Source organism: Schistocerca americana, chromosome 6 (assembly GCF_021461395.2).
Source record: "Schistocerca americana isolate TAMUIC-IGC-003095 chromosome 6, iqSchAmer2.1, whole genome shotgun sequence".
In the NCBI taxonomy this organism is placed as follows: Eukaryota; Metazoa; Arthropoda; class Insecta; order Orthoptera; family Acrididae; genus Schistocerca; species Schistocerca americana.
The window spans coordinates 579,132,709-579,152,551 of record NC_060124.1 but is presented as its reverse complement, the minus strand read 5'-3'; the positions used below and the strand labels follow the sequence as shown (position 1 = coordinate 579,152,551).

The 19,843-nt window shown below is 45.0% G+C and overlaps 1 protein-coding gene across 1 annotated transcript in view; it reads right to left on the bottom strand.

Moving 5' to 3' along the window:
- LOC124620292 (translation initiation factor IF-2-like) overlaps positions 1–19,843 on the bottom strand; it is a 542,363-nt gene that overhangs the window by 17,476 nt on the left and 505,044 nt on the right. The window contains exon 2 of the mRNA XM_047146963.1: positions 4,053–4,972. Within this exon, the coding sequence (XP_047002919.1) occupies positions 4,053–4,972 (920 nt within the window). The remainder of the gene's footprint in view (positions 1–4,052; positions 4,973–19,843) is intronic.

The following is a 19,843-nucleotide window of genomic DNA, read 5'->3' as shown; positions in this document are numbered from 1 at the left end:
TTTTGTGGGATACCAGTATTCTGACTGGTTTGTTATGGCCCACCACGATTTCCTCATCCTGTGTGAACCTCCAAATCTCAGAGTACCACTTACACTCAATTATCTCTTTCGTGTGTTCTAAACTTTTTCTTTCCTACACTTTTTTTTTACCCTCCAGCTCTCTGCAGTATCACCGCTGCTATTCCCTGATGTCTAATTGAAAGCTATGCCTCATTATAGTTAATTTTTCAATATCTCGCTTACCTCACCTGGTGAAGGGAGGATGTCCTCTTACTTTGACAATCAACTTTATTTTCAGCTTCATACTGTAGAAGTACATTTCAATCGCTTGTGTTTCCTTCTTTCCCAGTTCTCCTAATGTGCATCGTTCATTTCCACACTTCACATATACATTTTCAGAAATACCCTTCTCAAATGAAGGTCTATGTTTGGTACTGTACGTGGATCAGAATAACGGAGTGATTGACAGCTGAATGTTCATATGACAGAACGAGTTCAGTTGCGGCGTCTGGTGTCATATCGCTCTCCGAACAATCACAGTTGCTAACGCACTGCTGTGATACGTTTCCGTCATTGCTTTGTTTCTTTGTGCTGTATTTTTCTTTATGATACACAAAAGACTGCCTGCAGCTAATAGCGAAAGTGATAAGGCATTACTATTGTGCAAGGCCAACTGAGTACCGCAGTTTGGCAGGAACGCACGAAAGAATTCAGTACTGGAATTGCACAGCTCCTGCTGCCGCGACCACATTGGGTTTGCGGGTAAAGGTGAACCGGCAACATCGGCACTGTCCGTGTCCGACAGTCGCTCTGTCATCCCGACTCAGGTACAGCAGGAGTCTTTTAGTGAGGAATACCCTTTTTGCTTACGCTAGTCTGTTTCTTATAGCCTCCTCGCTTCACCAGTCAAACGTTGTTTTGCTTCTGGGGTAGCAGAATGTCTTCACTTCCACTACTAATGGATTCTCAATTTTTACTGGCGATCTCACTTCTGCTGCTGCCCATCACTTCGACCTTTCTTTGGTTTACTCTCAGTCCATATTCAGTGTTCAGTGAATTCTTCATTATCTGCAACAAGTATTGAAGTATGGTAATTCTTCCTCTATCTCACTGAGGTTAAGAGTGTATTCAGCAAATCCATCCTCCCTCCCTCCCAATCACTCACTCACTCACTCACTCACTCACTCACTCACTCACTCACTCACTCACTCATTCATTCATTCATTCTTACACACACTTCCACCCTGCATTTTATGCACACTCTTTAACCTTCCTGCTTTTAATTGCTTCTTTTCTGTACAGATTTATTAATAATGGAGCACTGAATACGAAGATACTAAAATAACCGAGACTTCGGTGGTGTTATACCTTGCTCAGAGCATAGCAGTCGGGAAAGTCATGGGTGCCCGCTCTACTGTTACTGGATTCTTATTGACGCGGGGATGTATCTAAACATTGCAATGAGGCTCGCAACGGCTCTGGAACCCTACGTTTTTATGGCCTCCTCGTTCTGCTTCTTCTGTCTGTCTGTCTGTCTGAAGACTGGTCTGGTGCGACCGTGCACGCTAATCCACCCTGTGCAGACCTGTTCGTGTCTGAATGACTACCGCGACCTACATCCGCTTGAGCCTGCTTTCTGTATTGGAACTTTACCGGCCCTCTCCCATTTTTGTCCTGCGCGTTAACCCGATTTTGCGAAACTGAAAATTCCTTCATACCTAATAATATGTCATACGAAACTGTCGCTTAGTAATATTTTTCGCGGATTGCCCTCATGGTACGATACGCTGAATCTCGAACATGATGTTTATTTGTTACGAGACAGTTTTTCATGCCAAATAACGCGGTATATGGAAGCAATAGTACTGTGTCGTGATGACGCCCCTGATTGCGTGGTCGAACACGAGAAACGCATGAGAAATACTTTTTGTCGTCTCCCGTTGAATGTACAAAGTACGTCTTTACAAGGAAGCGCCACCTTTTGTGGTCTTTGACTAGGTAGTTTTGAGAATACAGTGTCCACGACGGTCTGAGACTAAGTAGTGGCGTCAGTTTGTGCACCAATGTGCATGCAGAATGTTGCATACTACTCGATACACAACAGCAACGAGAGGTGGGCTAGAACTGGTGCAGGAGCTGCCATCGTAGGGAAGCTGTGCAGGAATATAAATCGTTAGTGGACACGTAAATACAACAGACAGAAGTTTTATTTAACTTGTAGCTTTCTCCAAGCATTGTGGAGAAACTCTACCGAAGAGCAAGTAACAATGAAGTTCAGCTAATACACAAAGTAAATTAAAAAGCGTTGTGCAGTGGTTGGCTCCCACTACTAACGCAACTGTCGAAGGCTAACTAAGATTGCCGAAGACACTGCCAGACTGAGCCGTTAAGCGGCCGCCGGCTACCCTATATCGCTGCAGCAGAGCGCCCTCGTAGTCGGAGACGCTGAAGGTGTGGCTCAGCAGGCGCGCATCACTGGATCCGCAGGGTCCCCGCGCGACCGCTGGACGCCGGAAACTGTGTTTCCTTTGCCAACTGTGAGACACTGTTGGGGGTGTCATCGATCTACGATACCACAGATAAAGTTATAGATTGTGCGAGAAGGAATTTTATTCTATTTCAGATGAGTGTCATTTTAAAGTGTCCCCAATGTTAGTTCTTGTCATAAATAAGAAGTACCCAGGCATCTGTAAACTGATATTCGAAAACACTGCCTACAGCCAAGATGCCTACGTGTAGGAATCCGTGTTACAGGCAAGGTGATTGCTAAGAACGCACCCACGATAGTGTTGCATCTTCTGCATAAAGCAATATCTACATCTACACACATACTCCGCAATCCACCATACGGTGCGTGGCGAATGGTACCTCGTACCAAAACTAGCATCTTCTCTCCCTGTTCCACTCCCAAACAGAACGAGGGAAAAATGAATGCCTATATGCCTCTACACGAGCCCTAATTTCTCTTCTCTTTGTGGCGGCAGGAAAATTTTACTGCAGTCAGTCTCAAATGCTGGTTCTCGAAATTTCCTCATTAGCGATTCACGAAAAGAACGCCTCCTTTCCTCTAGAGACTCCCACCCGAGTTCCTGAAGCATGATCAAACCTACCAGTAACAAATCTAGCAGCCCACCTCTGAATTGCTTCTATGTCCTCCCTCAATCCGACCTAATAGGGATCCCAAACGCTCGAGCAGCACTCAAGGATAGGTGGTATTAGTTTTTTTATAAGCGGTCTCCTCTACAGATAAACCATATCTTCCCAAAATTCTACCAATGACCGAAGACGTCTATACGCCTTCCCCATGACTGCCATTACATGCTTGTCCCACTTCATATCGTTCTGGAATGTTACGCCCAAATATTTAATCGATGTGACTGTGTCAAGCGCTACACTACTAATGGAGTATTCAAACATTACGGGATTATTTTTCCTACGCATCTGCATTAATTTACATTTACCTATATTTAGAGTTAGTTGCCATTCTTTACACCAATCACAAATCCTGTCCAAGTCATCTTGTATCCTCCTACAGTCACTCAACGACGACACCTTCCCGTACACGACAGCATCATCAGCAAACAGCCGTACATTGCTACCCACCCTATCCAAAAGATCATTTATGTAGATAGAAAACAACAGCGTACCTACCACACTTCCCCGGGGGAACTCCAGATGATATCCTCACCTCCGATGAACACTCACCATCGAGGACAACGTACTGGAATGTATTACTTAAGAAGTCTTCGAGCCACTCACGTATTTGGGAACCAATCCCATATGCTCGTACCTTAGTTAGAAGAACTATACAAGAGACAAGGTGATTGGAAAGGACATTTGTGACTTGTTTCTGAAGTTCGAATCTGCACGTGCAACTGCCGCACGTGATGTCCAGCTGGTGCAAACGGTCCACATCGTCACTAATAATAAGTGTAGATGTTGAGACTGAGTTAGTTTAGTAATTTTTGTCGGAATTCGATTCAGTACCACCTAATCTAGTATTCGATGTCCACATCTCATCATAGTTTCATTAGTGCTAGCTTAATACGTACTTGCGCGCTTTCTGGCCACTGCCGACGGGGGAGGTGGTACCAGAGGAGGTCGAGGCGACTGCGACGGCCACGCCTCCACTGGCGGGGGCGGCGCCGCCGAACAGGCCGAGCAGCGACGGCCGCTTGCGGTACGCCGCCCCCGCCGCCGCCGGAGCCGCGTTCTGGAACTGCTCCTCCGGGCTGGGCGTCACTTCCTGCGCCGCGCCGCGCGCCGCCGGCGTCGGTGCGGGGTCGTCGTCGGCGACGCCTCGGTACAGCGCCAGGGTCGCCGCCGTCTGGCGACCCGAGGCCACCGTGTACGTGTCGCCGCGTCGTTCGTGGAGCTTCGTCGTGGCGCTCGCGGACCTGGGCAGCGGCGCCGCCCCCCGCGGCTGGTCGCCGCCCTTCCTCAGCGCAGACCTGGCGAACGCCGGGGCGGGGGCGGGGGCGGCGCCAGCCGGCCTGGCCGGCCTGGGCAGCTGCGGCGCCGCGAACCGCTGCCAGGCGTCGCCGTCGCCGTCGCCGGGCATGGTGGCCTCAGCGGGGGGCGCGGGCTCCTCTCTCTTGCCGCCCCCCGCCTGCGGCGCCAACTTGCGCAGCGCTCCGAAGATGGTGGCTACCCTGCCGGCACCCTTGTGCGCCTTGGGCGCTGCCGGCGCCTCGGCGCCATCCGCGTCCGCCCCCGAGTCCCCGGCACCGGCACCGGCACCTGTGGCCCGCGGAGGACTGTGCAGGGAGAGGCCGGCTTTCCCCGGCACGGAGGGCAGCTGTCCGGCCTGCCGGAGTGCCGCCTCCGCGAGCTCCTGAGGGGGGCGCGGCCGCTGCTGCAGGTGGGGCAGGTGCGCCTCCACTGCGGCGGGCTCTGCCGGCGCGGGGGCGGCGAAGGCCTGCCGTGGGGCGGCCGCAGCCCGGAACAGCGGGATGCGACTCTCGCCGGGTCCCTGCAACAGCGACACGCGCGCCCGGCGTCAGCGCTGCGGCTCCACTGCCAACTCATCTCACTTGTTTTTGTATTAGCTATAAGTTTTTGTAATGCTGCACAAAAAAGGTATCAAATAGATGTAAACAATTAGAGCCCGCCTCCAAGTGGCGGGAGACGGGCAACGGCGTCAGTGGGGACGGGAGCCAGAGTGGTGTTACTTTCAGTCACAGCGGCTAAATGGCAACATACAACCCACCATAAGAAATTAGACGATGGGTCATAAAAAAAGCTAGTGAAAAAATAGTGTCAACTCACGACTGCGCTGTAGCTCTGCTTGACACGCCCGCCCTCTCTATAAATCCGAGACAGACTGCGATCGACCGACCTGTTTAAACTGATTGCTTGAGACGAGAATTGCTTTGTAAATTATAACCCATTCTTCTACGTAAAAAGAGACGATTCTGAGGTAAATAATTCGTACTTGCGGCCACAATCTAGCTTAAAATTACCTATGCCTTCCCATGCATTACTTTTATCAATTTCCCTGCATATAGTTAAAATTTTTTGTATTTCGTTTATCCTCAGCTTTACTAATACTTGTTGGACATGAGAATCACCTCCCATTCGCAGTTCCAACAGATTCTGGGGTGTACAGCCTCCATCAAGAATCCTGCAAAGTCTGGTATGACAACACTGCTGATCTCGATATCTAAAATTTTTAGGAACGCCTTTTGAATCAGCCGAAGGAGGAGTTCAAAATATTTCTATTTTACCGAGAGAGGTGGCGCAGTGGCTAGCACACTGGACTCGCAATCGCAGGACGACGGTTCAAACCCGCTTCCCGCAATCCTGATTTAGGTTTCCCGTGATTTTTCTAAATCGCTTCAGGCAAATGCCGGGATGGTTCCTCAGAAAGGGCACGGCCGACTTCCTTCCCCATCCTTCCCTAATCCGATGGGACTGATAATCTTGCTGTTTGGTCCCCTCCCACGAATCAGCCAACCAACTTCTATTTTCTTAAGTAGTTTTCATTACATGACGACTTTTTGATTTCTATTAATTAACAAGAAACATCCAAAAAGTACATCGATAACTTTTGTTACACTGTACTAGACAAAATGCAATTCCAATTTCATAACCCTCTAATCAAATCAAATCGTTTGATATACATCACAGTTTTCTAAGGGAAATGTGAACAGCAGGGACAACCCAATACAAATCGTCCGTCTGAAGGAACGGTTCAGAGTCCCAGTAACTGGTAGGTATTATTTTCTGTTTGTTTGCATAGTCCTTCACAAACACAACATCGGCAATATGGTCTGCTGGGACTGAACTGAATTTATTTATTTACTTATTTACGATCGCAATGTCAATATGTCTTCCATTCTCATTTCATTGTGAGCTGGGGATTGGGAAAGATGAACAATAACAAATAAAATCATTATTGACGGTCTGGATGCGAGTACTCAATGCGCAAAACTTTATGGCTCATATTTAAGAATCAAGCTGAACGTGAGTCACAAATGGGTGCACTAACAAATCGCAGACTGGCGTCGTTACACCCGCTCTAGGGTGACCCTAATGTTCAAGTGTGAGAACGTGTTCTGAATTGATGTAGGTGTTTTCTGAAGGTGCGTATGGTTGCCAGGGCGTCGTGAGGAACTAGGATAACGTGCGCCAGAGAGCCCGTTGATGTTCCTGACGCCATTCTGTAGTGGCTAGGCCGGCCGGTGTAGCCGAGCGGTTCTAGGCGCTTCACTCTGGTACCGCGCGACCGCTACTGTCCGCAGGTTCGAATCCTGCCTCGGGCATGGGTGTGTGTGATGTCCTTAGGTTAGTTAGCTTTAAGTAGTTCTAAGTTCTAGAGGCCCGATGACCTCGGATGTGAAGTCCTACAGAGCTCAGAGCCATTTGAACCTTTTTTTGTGTGTGTAGCTACAAAATCTAATATGCTAACGTGCGAGCTAGATAATCCTCGAGCAGCAGAAGGTGAATTTTCCCCAGCAGCGAAAACACGACTGCCGAGAGATCGCATGGGATTGGACACGGCATGGTTCGACTATGTTGTGATCAACAATTTTCTGAGGAGGCGAACTTTTACAAAGTTTGTAGAAAATGGTTATTTAACAATTCCAGAGGAGCCGAGCAGGATGTTTCTTGAGTCTGGCACGTGAAGCATATGATCATCCAGACTTGGACAGTGAGTCGCCATTCCACAGACGATAGCGTACGACTGGCCGCCACACCAGACCTCGACACTAATCTGCCGGGCGGATTCGTGCCGGGCACGGGCACGGGCACGCCTTCCCTCTCGGGAAGCAGACTGTTGGACTGCGCGGTTAACCGGGAGGGCGACTGTTCTGATGATGGTCACTGCTGGACGAAACCCGTTAACAGTATAAATCTTATGTGAGTGGGTCAAAGAAAATATTTAGTCTACAGATCATTTGTTTTAGAAAAGTGTGGTCTAGCGTGGAGATGAATATGTTGATTAAGAAGTGAATAGCAGAATGTGACCGAAATAGTTCCAAAGTTTTGGCTAAAAGGGTAGAGAAGGGCATACTATATCTTTACGTTCCTGTGTTGGGGTTGCGTTCACATGAACAGCATAAAGTTGAACTATGTTTCACTAATCGGACATGTGCTAGGCAAATGTACGGAATTGCAGCGCCTGTTGTAATAAAGTACGCTGCAATGTTCCTTCGGAAATGCATGCATGTCCGATGAAACACTGCATCGTAGTTCTACACGACACAGGCTCTGCAATTCGTGTTCATTGGCCTACGACGTACAAATAAAATATCTCCACTGCACGGGAATAGCGTTAGTGGGGTGTAGGAGCACCGGTATGACACGCGGACGACGACGTATGGAAGTTTGGGTCTGGTCGTCAGCTCGGGTAGCCGAAAAGGTAAAGGTGACCGCTCGCGTAAAGCGGAAAATTCGGGATCGAGTCCCGGACCGACACAAATTTTCACTGTCTTTATTCCATTATACAGCTGCAGGCCGTTCATATTCGCTACTGCGAATACATTTCGTGCAGACAAATGTCCGATTGAATAGTGTGTTCGTTATTCTCAGAAGACATGTAATGCACTTCTACAGTATCAGAAAGTAAACACAAAACGAACTTTAGTATGAAACCAGCTTCGGGACTGGACTCACGACTTTCAGTTAGATAGAACTCACTCCATTCCGAACGAAGTGGAACGGGCGTGTACCCCAAGAGAGCTAAATTTTCGTTAAGAACGAAGTATTGAGTTCTATCTAATACCAAATCGCGAATGCTGTCAAAAAACCGATTTGATACTTTCATATTTTGTCCGCATGAATTCTCCGCTTCTTTTGTCATTCTGAGATCAACTCTGTAGAACCTCATCCACGACTAAGTGATTGCTTCATTCGGAAGGCCCTTTCGTGGTGGTGATCTAAATTTTAGCACAGCTCGAGCAATATTTCGGCTTGTTCTTTGAAGATAGTTTTACTTCAGCTCAGGTGCTGAACTGTCTCGATTTAGCTAGGTAGTACGATCTACAAGGCGGAGATAAACTCGTCTGTAGCTAAAAAAATACTCTCTTCAAAACATCTGATTTAAGTTTCATGATAATCAAAGCAATCACATTTTGAAATTTTTTTAGTGCTTTTTCTGTCGCTCTGCCTTGTCAGATACATTCCGTCAATATATTACGAAAACGATTTGCAAACGGACCAATAACCACGAATCTGTGGGGTTTCTCGACTATTGTGATGCATTGAATCTTCCCAGAAACTTGGTCTTCAGCATGATTTCTAACTAAAGAACAGACACTTTGATTTAAGAAACGTGATGTAATTCTTACACATGGGCCAGATGACGCCGAAACAGTACCGCAAGACAACACAACAAAGCGAGCAGCACCGGACAGAGGAGTACTGAGAGCTCATCAGTCGGGTGAAAGACCACAGTATTCGTTTTTGATTAATGATATCGTGGTAACACTAACGACTGCCATATTGAAGCCAATCAGATTTATATTTTTGCTGGCGCTCGATGTTCGTAATGAACTTCCTATCAAGTTTTCGTTTGTTATTCGAACATCAATATCGCTTGAGACGTCAGATGAAGCTCTGCACTTGTAACCCAGAAATCAATTCCATCAGTTACGCGACTGGTTCCAGAATGAATCTCTCGCTATGCAGCGCACTGTGCACTTTTTCGAAACTTGCTGGCAGACTGAGTGTCTGACTGGGACTCAAAGCCATAACCTCACCTGGGCAGCTGAGTCGGTAAGAGCACTGTTGGCGAAGTCCCGGCTTAGAGACCCGGTCCGATATACAGTTTTAGTCAGGCAGGAAGTCTCTGCTCCCCAGTAGCTGTGGGTTTGGCTGACTACTAACGGGGGCTCGATTAAACGTCGTAAAACATCATCACGGGCGAATCTCTCATGTCGTGAGCTCCATGGAGCTATTCGTGGACGAGGCTTTTCCATGTGGGCAGGGGGCAACGACGCAAAACTGTAGCGAAGTTCATAGAAACCTGCATACTAATGGCACCGACACCAAGAGTACGTCGTCTTCGAAAACAAAGTACAGCGCATAAGTAGGCAGAGGACTGTTAATTACTCGATTGCACATTTGACAAGAAGTCATTGGAAGCCGTGAAATATAAATAAAAATGAGTGTTTCCTCTCGAAGCGAAGTAAAATGGAACAACATAAGACTGGACGTAGGAAGCTGAGAGCAGGCTCAGATTAACAGAAAATGACCTAAGGAAAGATAATTCATCCATAAGCGAATTGACTCACGAAACACTCGTCCTACACGGTCTTGAGTACTGCTGTTCCGCAGTATTGGGACAGCCTACATTCTGCGCCACGTTACATTGTTGCAGGTATCCGAGATGCCAGCGATGACGTCATCCAAGATATCGGCCTGTAGACTTGGCAACAGCCCATGACATCATAGAAGATGGCAGCTGTGACGCCATTCAAGATGGCAAATTTTGGCGGGAAGAAGGTCAATTGGGCTACCTCCACTAACCTAATCCCCCTCCCCTTCCCTCCCCCAGAAAATGGCGGGAAATTCAAATTACAACAGGATAATGCATCACGCCACGATTATCTCAACTAACCTAAGAAAATTGTGGGAAGACAGGTAACTTGGACTACCTCCACTAACATAAGTCACCCGAATGCCACCTCTTACTAGGGATTGGCAGGGAGAGGACTCCACCTGTGCTTGACATAAGTCTCTATTTTGCATGCACTATTTTATTTACACAATTAGAGGCACTACCACCATCAAGTGTGGAGGCCAAGGGGTCCGGACTCCAACTGACCCAGTATGCAGTACCACCACAAGAGGGTGCTGTCATCCCTCCTGTGATGCAATCCAATGTCGTGGTCTGGAGTGGGTATACGGTGCGAAAATGAATTGGGCTGTACTGCACTGCTGGAGAGAGTAAGGAAGAAGTGTGCTTTATTTATTTTGGAACAATTTATTTATGCATGGAGTATATTTATCACACTGATACAGAAAACACACACACACACACACACACACACACACACACACACACACACACACACACACACACTTGGGCTCACGCCACATAGTCCACAGACCTGTAAACTACTCCTAAATAACACTCCGCCGACACGCAAACAACTCCTAAATTACTGAAATAATTTCAGCTCAGACATGCAAACTGCTCCTATATATTGCAGTACACTGATGTGTAAACATGCTCAGTACTTGTAAACTGTCCAATTAGCACATAGCACAGCCTACAGACCTGCTCGCAAAATAATGCAATAGACACCTCCAGCCACCCCTATCCACTGGACCGCACCCGCTCCCAGAACTTGAGATGCACTGACACCCCTGCAAAGTGGTGCAGTCGCCAGCTGACAAGCCACGCACAGGTGCCTGTTTAGATTCCTCAAGCTTGACACGGAGACATAACTTTCATACTTGGTACCTGAGAAATTCCTCATGAAACACGTGTTCACCTAAGCACATCTGCCAACGTGACCAGACAGGAGCAAAGACCCATTTGCGAGCCATAACTCTCACTCTTCTGCCGACAGCACGTGAAAGTTTACCATTCCTGGAGCGATGATGCATAGCTGCAGTGCACAATAGGACACACTCATCTTCTCCGGTCATGCCACAACATAAGCCACAGTAACTTTACAATGAAATATATACACATTTTACACAAAAAGTGAGATCTTTTGTAGCTGTACAGCACCAAAAAAAATTATGGTATGCTTACACTCACACCGGCTATGTATCTCGATTCTCCTCAGTCCTAAGAAATTATCGGACAGTCTTACAATCAGCACTTCTGGAAGGTGCTGCATCCAGCCAAGATTCTCTCAAACAGGTGTTATGAAGGATAGGCATCAGGCACTATGTGTGATGCTGAGTATCTCACCCACGTACGTAATGCTTGGAAAGACATCACTGATGCAGATTGGTGTACTGTAATCATCATCAATATCGGTAGAACAACAAGGAAAAATGCGAATTCGTTCTTCCTCGCACTCCTAATGTGGCACCCCGTCCATCCTATGTTACCCTCCCTGCTTTCAACATACACAAATGTTCTATATCCCAGCACAAAGGACGTCTTGTGGATGAGTGGGGGATTGTGATTGGCTCTTGTAGAATTAACCCACCGAATTACTGATGCCGTCAGTGTGGAATCACAGTCCGCCTTTTCTTTTTCTTTCTGCAGACGAGACTTTCTGCAGCGAAAATCTATTTTACACTGATCGCCATACTGCACTGACAACTAAACGTCACAATGTGCTCTACATATCGTCAAATATGGAAAGACTCTCACTCAATTACACTGCTCTCCCACTGAGGACTGGAGCTCGAATATTAGAGCGTGAAACTGATCTCCAACCCAGCAATGTATCACCAGCTTCAGCTTCATAACTAAGTTAGCGATAGATGTTTGTGAGGCACTGCAATCCCCGTTTATACATTTGCCTGGCAGATGTGCTGTTTACAGAGTTAGTGGCGGAATGAGTTGTAATTTTCACATGTTGGGCTCTGCTGTTATGCATTTATCTGTTTCCTTGTAAGAGGTATTAGCCATTACTAACGATCATTTTGTATAGGGCTTAGGGTAGGCACAGTACGTGTGATCAGTTGTGAACAGTGGGCACTATATTTCTCTGGAAAGCTATATTGTACTTATATGTTTTAAGGACATAGTTTTTTCGTTTTACCGTTCGATAACGTAGTTTATCATAGACAAACTGAGAAGGACGTATGTAATCCGCTTGAAATATATTTCATACATTGGGATATTAACTGCGCCACATTCCATGAGACTGATTGGTCGGAAATGCATGCGAACTAACATTATACCCATTTTAAGTGAAAAACGTTGTAGCCATAGGAGTGTGTGTATTTATGTTCTCTCTTACCAATACCTTCCAGGTACTGATCTTAGACTCTAGAACAATACTTAAGAGTTGATAGCTTGGTTGATTTACATAAAAATGCGTCGAACTCCATCCTTCTGGAGCTCCATCGCACATAAAAATCATTCGTTTCTTGTTGTTCTTAACTGTCTGCTATTACATCACGAAACTTCGAAATCTAACCTCCACGACATGGGCGCATATCGAGAAATCTTGTGCACTTGGATGGGCGAGGGCTCAGAAAGCACAATTCATTCACAAGACATGCGAGTAGCGGTCTACTTCTGATCAGTTGCAGATTAATTCGGTAACGGTGCTGCAGGGCATGTTGGTCAATGACAATGTGAGGAGGGTCTTTCACTCTTCCAGTTTCCTTATGTTGTAACTCTCTTTTATTTAAAATCATCCAGTGTTAGTGGTGTGTTACGGTAGATGCTGTAAAAACTTGACTTACACCATGTGACGTCTAGTTTTCTGTGAGAGGCAATGGATCAGGGCTTGTTAATGTCAGTTTAGAACCTGACAAGTACCTCAAAGTCATGGTAGAAAAACAAAATGTATGGCAGTGTACAAAGTATGTTAGGAAACAATGTTTCAAATAATGATACAGGGTCACAGGGAGCGTCTCTTGAGATTTACATTATAGTCAATGGGATGTGATCATCCTCCTACAGTATAGGTGATGAAACTTTAAGCTGGTGTCTGCAATGGATCAAAGCTGTATATTTAATAGGATCGTGCAGCATCAGCAGCAGCAGTTTGACAGGTAAATTTAGTAACAGGTGGGGTGTCCCATTAGGAATGCTATTCTGGGAAGCATTGCAACATCTCTCTATCCGCACTGGACCACCACCACCACAGCTATGCATCACCACACCACCAATGGTGCCTAGGTTAGTTCTATATCAGAAGAAGTTAGTAGAGCTTTTATAGTTCTTAATATTTCTCTGCTGGATGGTAGAGAATAACAATGATAGCATGTTGGGCTGATAGATGTGAATAGATGCAGATCTGCTTCGGATTGTAGTATTTGTATTTAGTCTGGAGATGCACCACAATGCGCACATTTCCACTGAATAGTCAAGTCACAGTCCTGTTGCGCTAACTCAGGTCGTTCTGTTTGATCATGGGTTGCAGAAGGTGGTGGATATGGCTTTTTCCGACTTCTGCTCAGTTCCCAATTAAATTAGAACGATCACATGCACAAAGCTGCAGAAATGTGGGCAGCTGCAGGATGCACAGGAACTGACTAAAACCATGTTGGAATTTTACTGTAGCAGACAGGTTCGAGAAAGGTGTTTGAAGATATGAGAATATCAGAAATATGATTCACTTGTGGCAGTGATCCAACACAGGTATGTGGAGAGTTGATTCCAAATAATGGCCATCATTTCTAGGAGATAGCGTAACACTAGAGATCTGAAAAGCTAGTGTACATTTCTTATGACCTCTGTGAGGGAGTTGCTGATAGCGGTTTCATACCACATTCGTTAGCCAAAACACTTTCAAAACTGAGCGATTTTATGACGAGGTTGCATTGTGGGTTATGTGTAACATGATTGCTAATACGATAATATACGGTCCTACGACCACCGTTTAGGTATTTGTCGGGAAAAACCACGTAATTCGTAGGTAACGCCATACCTCGATTTATAAAGACAGTATAGCTTTTAGCAGGGATACTTGTGTGCACCTGTAGAATCAAGACCACTTGTGACAGTAACATTCAGTAGTTGTTGGGAAGGGGTTTTTTAACATCTGGCCAATTACACCTCTCTTTCTAAGACACAGTGATAACACTTGCAAAAAAAAACTTATGAGAGATGCCTACCCATCATTGATTTTCTCTCAGTATTATTTTGTATCGTGTAGAATCATTTATTGGTCAAGTATTATACATAGTAGTAGTAGTAGTAGTAGTAGTAGGGCATACGTGATAGGTTGACGTTGAGCATCAGGCTTATAAAGTATGTGTTTGTGTTCAGACATCTGCAAAGGAAATGACTGTCCATTCGTAAGGAAGGTGTGGGTTTGACGTCTAGCACTGTGATAGCAAACAGAAGATTATGTCAGGTCATAAGAATGATACTGATATTTGTATTTCCACAGCCACAGCCACAGCCACCATTAGGGTGTATTTCCGATACTTCGCTCATTATCAAATGATGTTCAACTGCGATAGTAACATTTAGTTGTAAGTATAGGGATAAAATATATATGTGATCAATTTCTCAGGGTGATTCTACCTGTGCGTGCTTGGTGTGCAGTGCTGGTGCCCTTTGCAGGGATGATTCACGTTTCCCGTTAACACTAGAAGCCCTCGGAATAGAGATACCTGCTGGATCGTAGGAATGTAGACGTCTTAACCAGGTTGTCCTCTAGATGACCGAATAGCGAACTAATACTTCGTATGTGTTGGATAGCTTTCGTGTTCGCGTGGAAATTGGACAAGATTCAATATGGACTTGTGTTTGCGTTAGGCCATTATTCCCTCCCATGTAAATTGGTCAGTTTACTGTTTCTTCCTATTTCCCATCTTTATTTAGTTGAGAGAATATCGATTGTGGTGCAAGTGTCTAGCAGGGGAAGGACAGGTTTGCCGGTTCTCTAGGTATGAGAAACACCTTAGATGAGTTTGTAAATTATAGGGATGATTTGGAATCTGTTACATCACTGACATCAGCATTTGCGAGTGGACATATCTATTTCCTCCATTTGTTTCGGGTTCTCAAGTAAAGGTCTTCACATACAGGATACGTTTCTAGTTACTTAATGGTCTAGAGCACACATCACATAGCTAAAGTTTGGCGTTTGTTGAGAAACAATTCCCAGTCTGCATCTTCGGAATTACGTTGTGTGAGTGAATGCTAGGATACTGCTGTGTGCAAACCATGAAAATATATTTTTTCTTGTAATGGGTGTAGAAAAAAAAGCAAGCAGGGAAGCAGGTCCAGACCAAAAAAAGTAACACGTTTGTGTCGAAGGGGAACGAGCTCCAATTTGTAGAACATTTCTGAGAGTGACTTCGGCCCACTGAGTGCACTCTGGTCACCTGTTGGGAATGGATGACCATCGACCATGCAGAGAAATAACTTGTGCCGTGAGTTTAACTACACTGCTGTCTGTCTTCGCGGTATACGTACGAATGATATAAAAGGGGCGATTTTTGTATGGCGTAGGATACGAATTGTATGTTTACTACATCGACACAGTACGTGGTGATGTATTGCTGGGTTGGAGATCGGTTTCACGCTTTAATATTCGAGCTCCTGTCCTCAGTGGGAGAGCAGTGTAATTGAGTACGAGTATTTCCATATTTGACGATATGTAGGGCACATTTCGGCGTTTAGTTGTCGGTGCAGTATGGCGATCAGTTTAGAACAGCTTTTGCTGCCTAAAGTCTCGTCTGCACAAAGAAAAAGAAAAGGCAGACTGTGTTTCCACACTGATGCCATCATTAATTCGGTGGGTAAATTCGATAGGAAGCAATCATAATCCCCTATTCATTAACAAGACGTCATTTGTGCAGGGATATAGGAGTCTCTACATAGCAGTGAGAACGTTTATGTATGTTGAAAGCAGTAAGTGTAACATGTGATGGATGAGGTGCCACATTAGGGGCGCAAGGAAGAACGAATTCGCGTTTTTCCTTGTTCTGTCGATAGTGGTGATGATTACAATACACCAATCTGCATCAGTGATGTCTTTCCAAGCATTACGTCCATGGGTGAGATACTCAGTATCACACATAGTGCCTGATGCCTATCCTTCATAACACTTGTTTGAGAGAATCTTGGCTGGCTGCAGCACCTTCCAGAAGTGATGATTGTGAGACTGTCCGATAATTTCCTAGGACTGAGGAGAATCGAGATACATAGCCGGTGTGAGTGTAAGCATACCATAATTTTTTTGGTGCTGTACAGCTATAAAAGATCTCACTTTTTGTGTAAAATGTGTGTATATTGCATTGTAAAGTTACTGTGGCTTATGTTGTGGCATGACTGGAGAAGATGAGAGTCTGTCCTATGGTGAGGGATGTTTAGATTGAGCACATTGATAACAGCAAGGGTATGAGAAAGATTTTTTTTATGTAGAAAATTATGAGCACTATAGATACTGAGATTCGCTCCAGAACTAGAGCCATCACAGAGGAGACATTACATGTACTTCGATTGGTGTCAGACTGTAGCAGCAATCGTAATATTTAATTGCACTTACACTGGTAAATATGTTCCTGGCGTCCAATATTCTTGTGAGTTTTGTATGTATTTGATGATCTGTAAACAACTTTTGTGGGTTTAGCTGTCAGTGCAATTTAGCGATATGTGCAAAATAATTTTACCACTGAAAGTCTCGTCTGGAGAAAACAATTGCAAACGCTGCTCTCACTGGACCTGCACTGCAGCTTTGCATCATCGCACCAGGAACGGTAAACTTTCACATGATGTCGGCACAGGAGTTTGAATTATGGTCCGCAAATAGGTTTTAGTTCCTGTCCGGTCGTGTAGGCAGTGGTGCTTAGGTGAATACGTATTTCAAGAGGAATTTATCAGGTATCAAGTGTGAAAGTGATGTCTCCGTGTCAAGCTTGAGGAATCTAAACAGGCACATGTGCGTGGCTCAGCAGCTGGCGACTGCACCACTTTGCAGGGGTCTCAGTGCATCGCAATTTCTGGGAGCGTGTGAGGTCTAGTGGACAGGGGTGGCTAGCAGTGTCTGTTGCAGTATTTTGCGAGCAGGTCTGTAGGCTGTGCTATGCGCTAATTGGACAGTTTACGGGTACTGACCATGTTTACACATCAGTGTACTGCAATATATAGGAGCAGTTTGCATGTCTGAGCTGAAATTATTTCAGTAATTTAGGAGTTGTTTACATGTCTGCAGAGCATTATTTAGGAGTAGTGTACTGGTCTGTGGGCTGTGGGCTGTGTGGCGTGAGCCCAACCATGTCAGAGTGTGTGTTTTGTATCAGTGTGATAAATATAATCCATCCCTAAATAAATTGTTCCAAAGTAAATAAAGTACACTTCTTCCTTACTCTCTCCAGCAGCGCAGCACAGGCTCAGTCATTTTCGCACCATTTTCCCCCTCCAGACCACCATCTTGGATTATGTCACAGGAGGGATGACAGCACCCTCTTGTGGTGGTACTGTGTACTAGGTCAGTTGGAGTCTGGACCCCTTGGCGACCACACTTGATGGTGGTAGTGCCTCTAATTGTTTAAATAAAATAGTGCACGCAAAATAGAGACTTACGTCAAGTACAGGTGGAGTCCTAGTAGTCCTAGTAAGCCTAGGAAGAGGTGGCACTCAGGTGACTTAGGTAGTGGAGGTGGCCCAACTGCCCTTTCTTTTCAGACATTTTCTTAGATTGGGAGAGATAGCTCAAGTGACCTTTCTATACCGCTAAAATTCAAACTTAGCGCCAGTTACTAGGATGATGTGGCGGTCGGGTGCCTTACATTAGTGGAGGTAGTCCAAGTGACCTATCTTCTCGCGATTTTCTTAAGGTAGTTGATATAGCTGTGGTGTGATGCTTTATCGTGTGGAATTTGAACTTCCTGCCATTTTCCTTGGGGAGGGGAGGGTGGTTAGGTAGTGGAGGTAGCCCAATTGACCTACTTCCCACCAAAATTCAAACTTCCTGCCAAAATCCGCCATCTTGGATGACATCATAGATGCCATCATGGATGATTTCATGCGCTGTTGCCAAGTCTACAAGCCGCCATCTTGGATACATCTGGCAGGAATGGAAAGTGGTGCAGAACGCAGGTTGTCCCAATACTCTCAGCAGGGCAGTCTTAATGGAGACAATACAAAAATCCAAAAAAACGTATGTTAGAATTCGTTAGGAGTTCGTTTAGGGGTTACTTATGGAAAAGCTCTACCTCATGAGGAGTCTCAGTGTTTTCCTCCACACACAGCATCCGCAGATCGAACAGTAAAGTAGAGATTATCGTGTGACGCACAGCTATTGAGAAAATTTAGAGAACCGCAATTTGAAGCTGAGTGCCGAATGGTTGTACTGACGCCAACATACATCGCGCGTAAGGTCCACGAAGGTAAGACACGAGAGATTAGGGCTCATACGGAGGTGTACAGTCGTTTTTCCATCGCTCTATTTGCGAGTGGAACAGGGGGGAAGACATCAAGTAGTGGTACAGGGAACCCTCCGCCACGCACAGTGCGGTGGGTTGCGGAGTATCTATGTAGATGTAGCTATCAAGAAAATGGTCCAGTCCGACTTGTCGAAACCTCCCCTGAATTTTTTTTATACAGGAAGAATACACCCAAAGAAACAACGTCAAAATTTTAGCTGCTAAGACAATATTTTTTTTTAAAAAATGCTGAAAATTGTCAAACATTAGCTCTACGGGTGTCTGGAGAACTGCACACCCCTATCGTAGTTGCAGCGCATAGTGTTTATCCATGGTTGTCGGCACATCGGTAAACATAACACGACAGAGCGCGATCACATCTCGTAAAGCTAATTTCAATTTTTTCTAGTATTCACTAAAAGTTAAATGTCATTTAAAATTTTCTTTGAGTTTTCTTCGTATATGCTTGCTAACAGAATCTGTCTGTGCAGGTTCCCGATTTTCACAGTAAGGTGGAATCCAATAATATTTTAAACTTTACGAAGATGAAACATAAACAACGAAGTATGCAATCTAAATTACCTACTTCTCCTAGAGGCCAATATGTGTGTTACTTATTAGTTAATTTCTTTTCAGTTGATTAAAATGATGCCGATATTTGGTCGGAAATTCTGTCAGCATTAGAAGAAACAGGGAATAACCGACAATTCCGTGAATTGTGGTTCGAACGGTGATTGTTTTTCTGATACAAGTCTGGAGAAAAAATGCTCTACCCTCCTAGCCCAAAGAGAACATTGAGAGTAATTGCTTTCAGTGACAAAGAAAAAACTGTAAATTTTTTGATTACCCGAAGGAGAGATGAAACTCCTAAACTTAAGCAGTTTGCAAAGCCGGTTTGGTCTCGTAAACACTAAATGTGAATTGTATAAATGGAAGAAAGATTTACACACATTATGAAATATGCGCCAAAATGAAACTCGCAAAAGTCTGAACAATAACTATTCGGTAAATTTAGAGTTGCTTGCGATAGCCAGTGAACTGTTACCGAGGAAGATCTACGAACTGCCCTCTGGTTACACATATTTAGGAAATTATACAAAATGAAAAGTCGCAATGTTACGAAGTTTACATGAAGTAGCGATCAAACATGTGAATAATAGGTAAAACTATAAAGAAATTCGTAGCTGCCTTGAAGACGAAACTTCTTGTCTCTTAAAATGCTGCCTATAAAATCAGTAAGTCACGTTTTGTGCAAGATCTACGTGAAAGCACTAGAGATGAAGAAAGAGTCGCTTGTGCAGTCGGTAAGTGCTATAACACATTCGTATACGACAATACCTGCGATAAGTATCATTGAATTACTGTTTCTGCT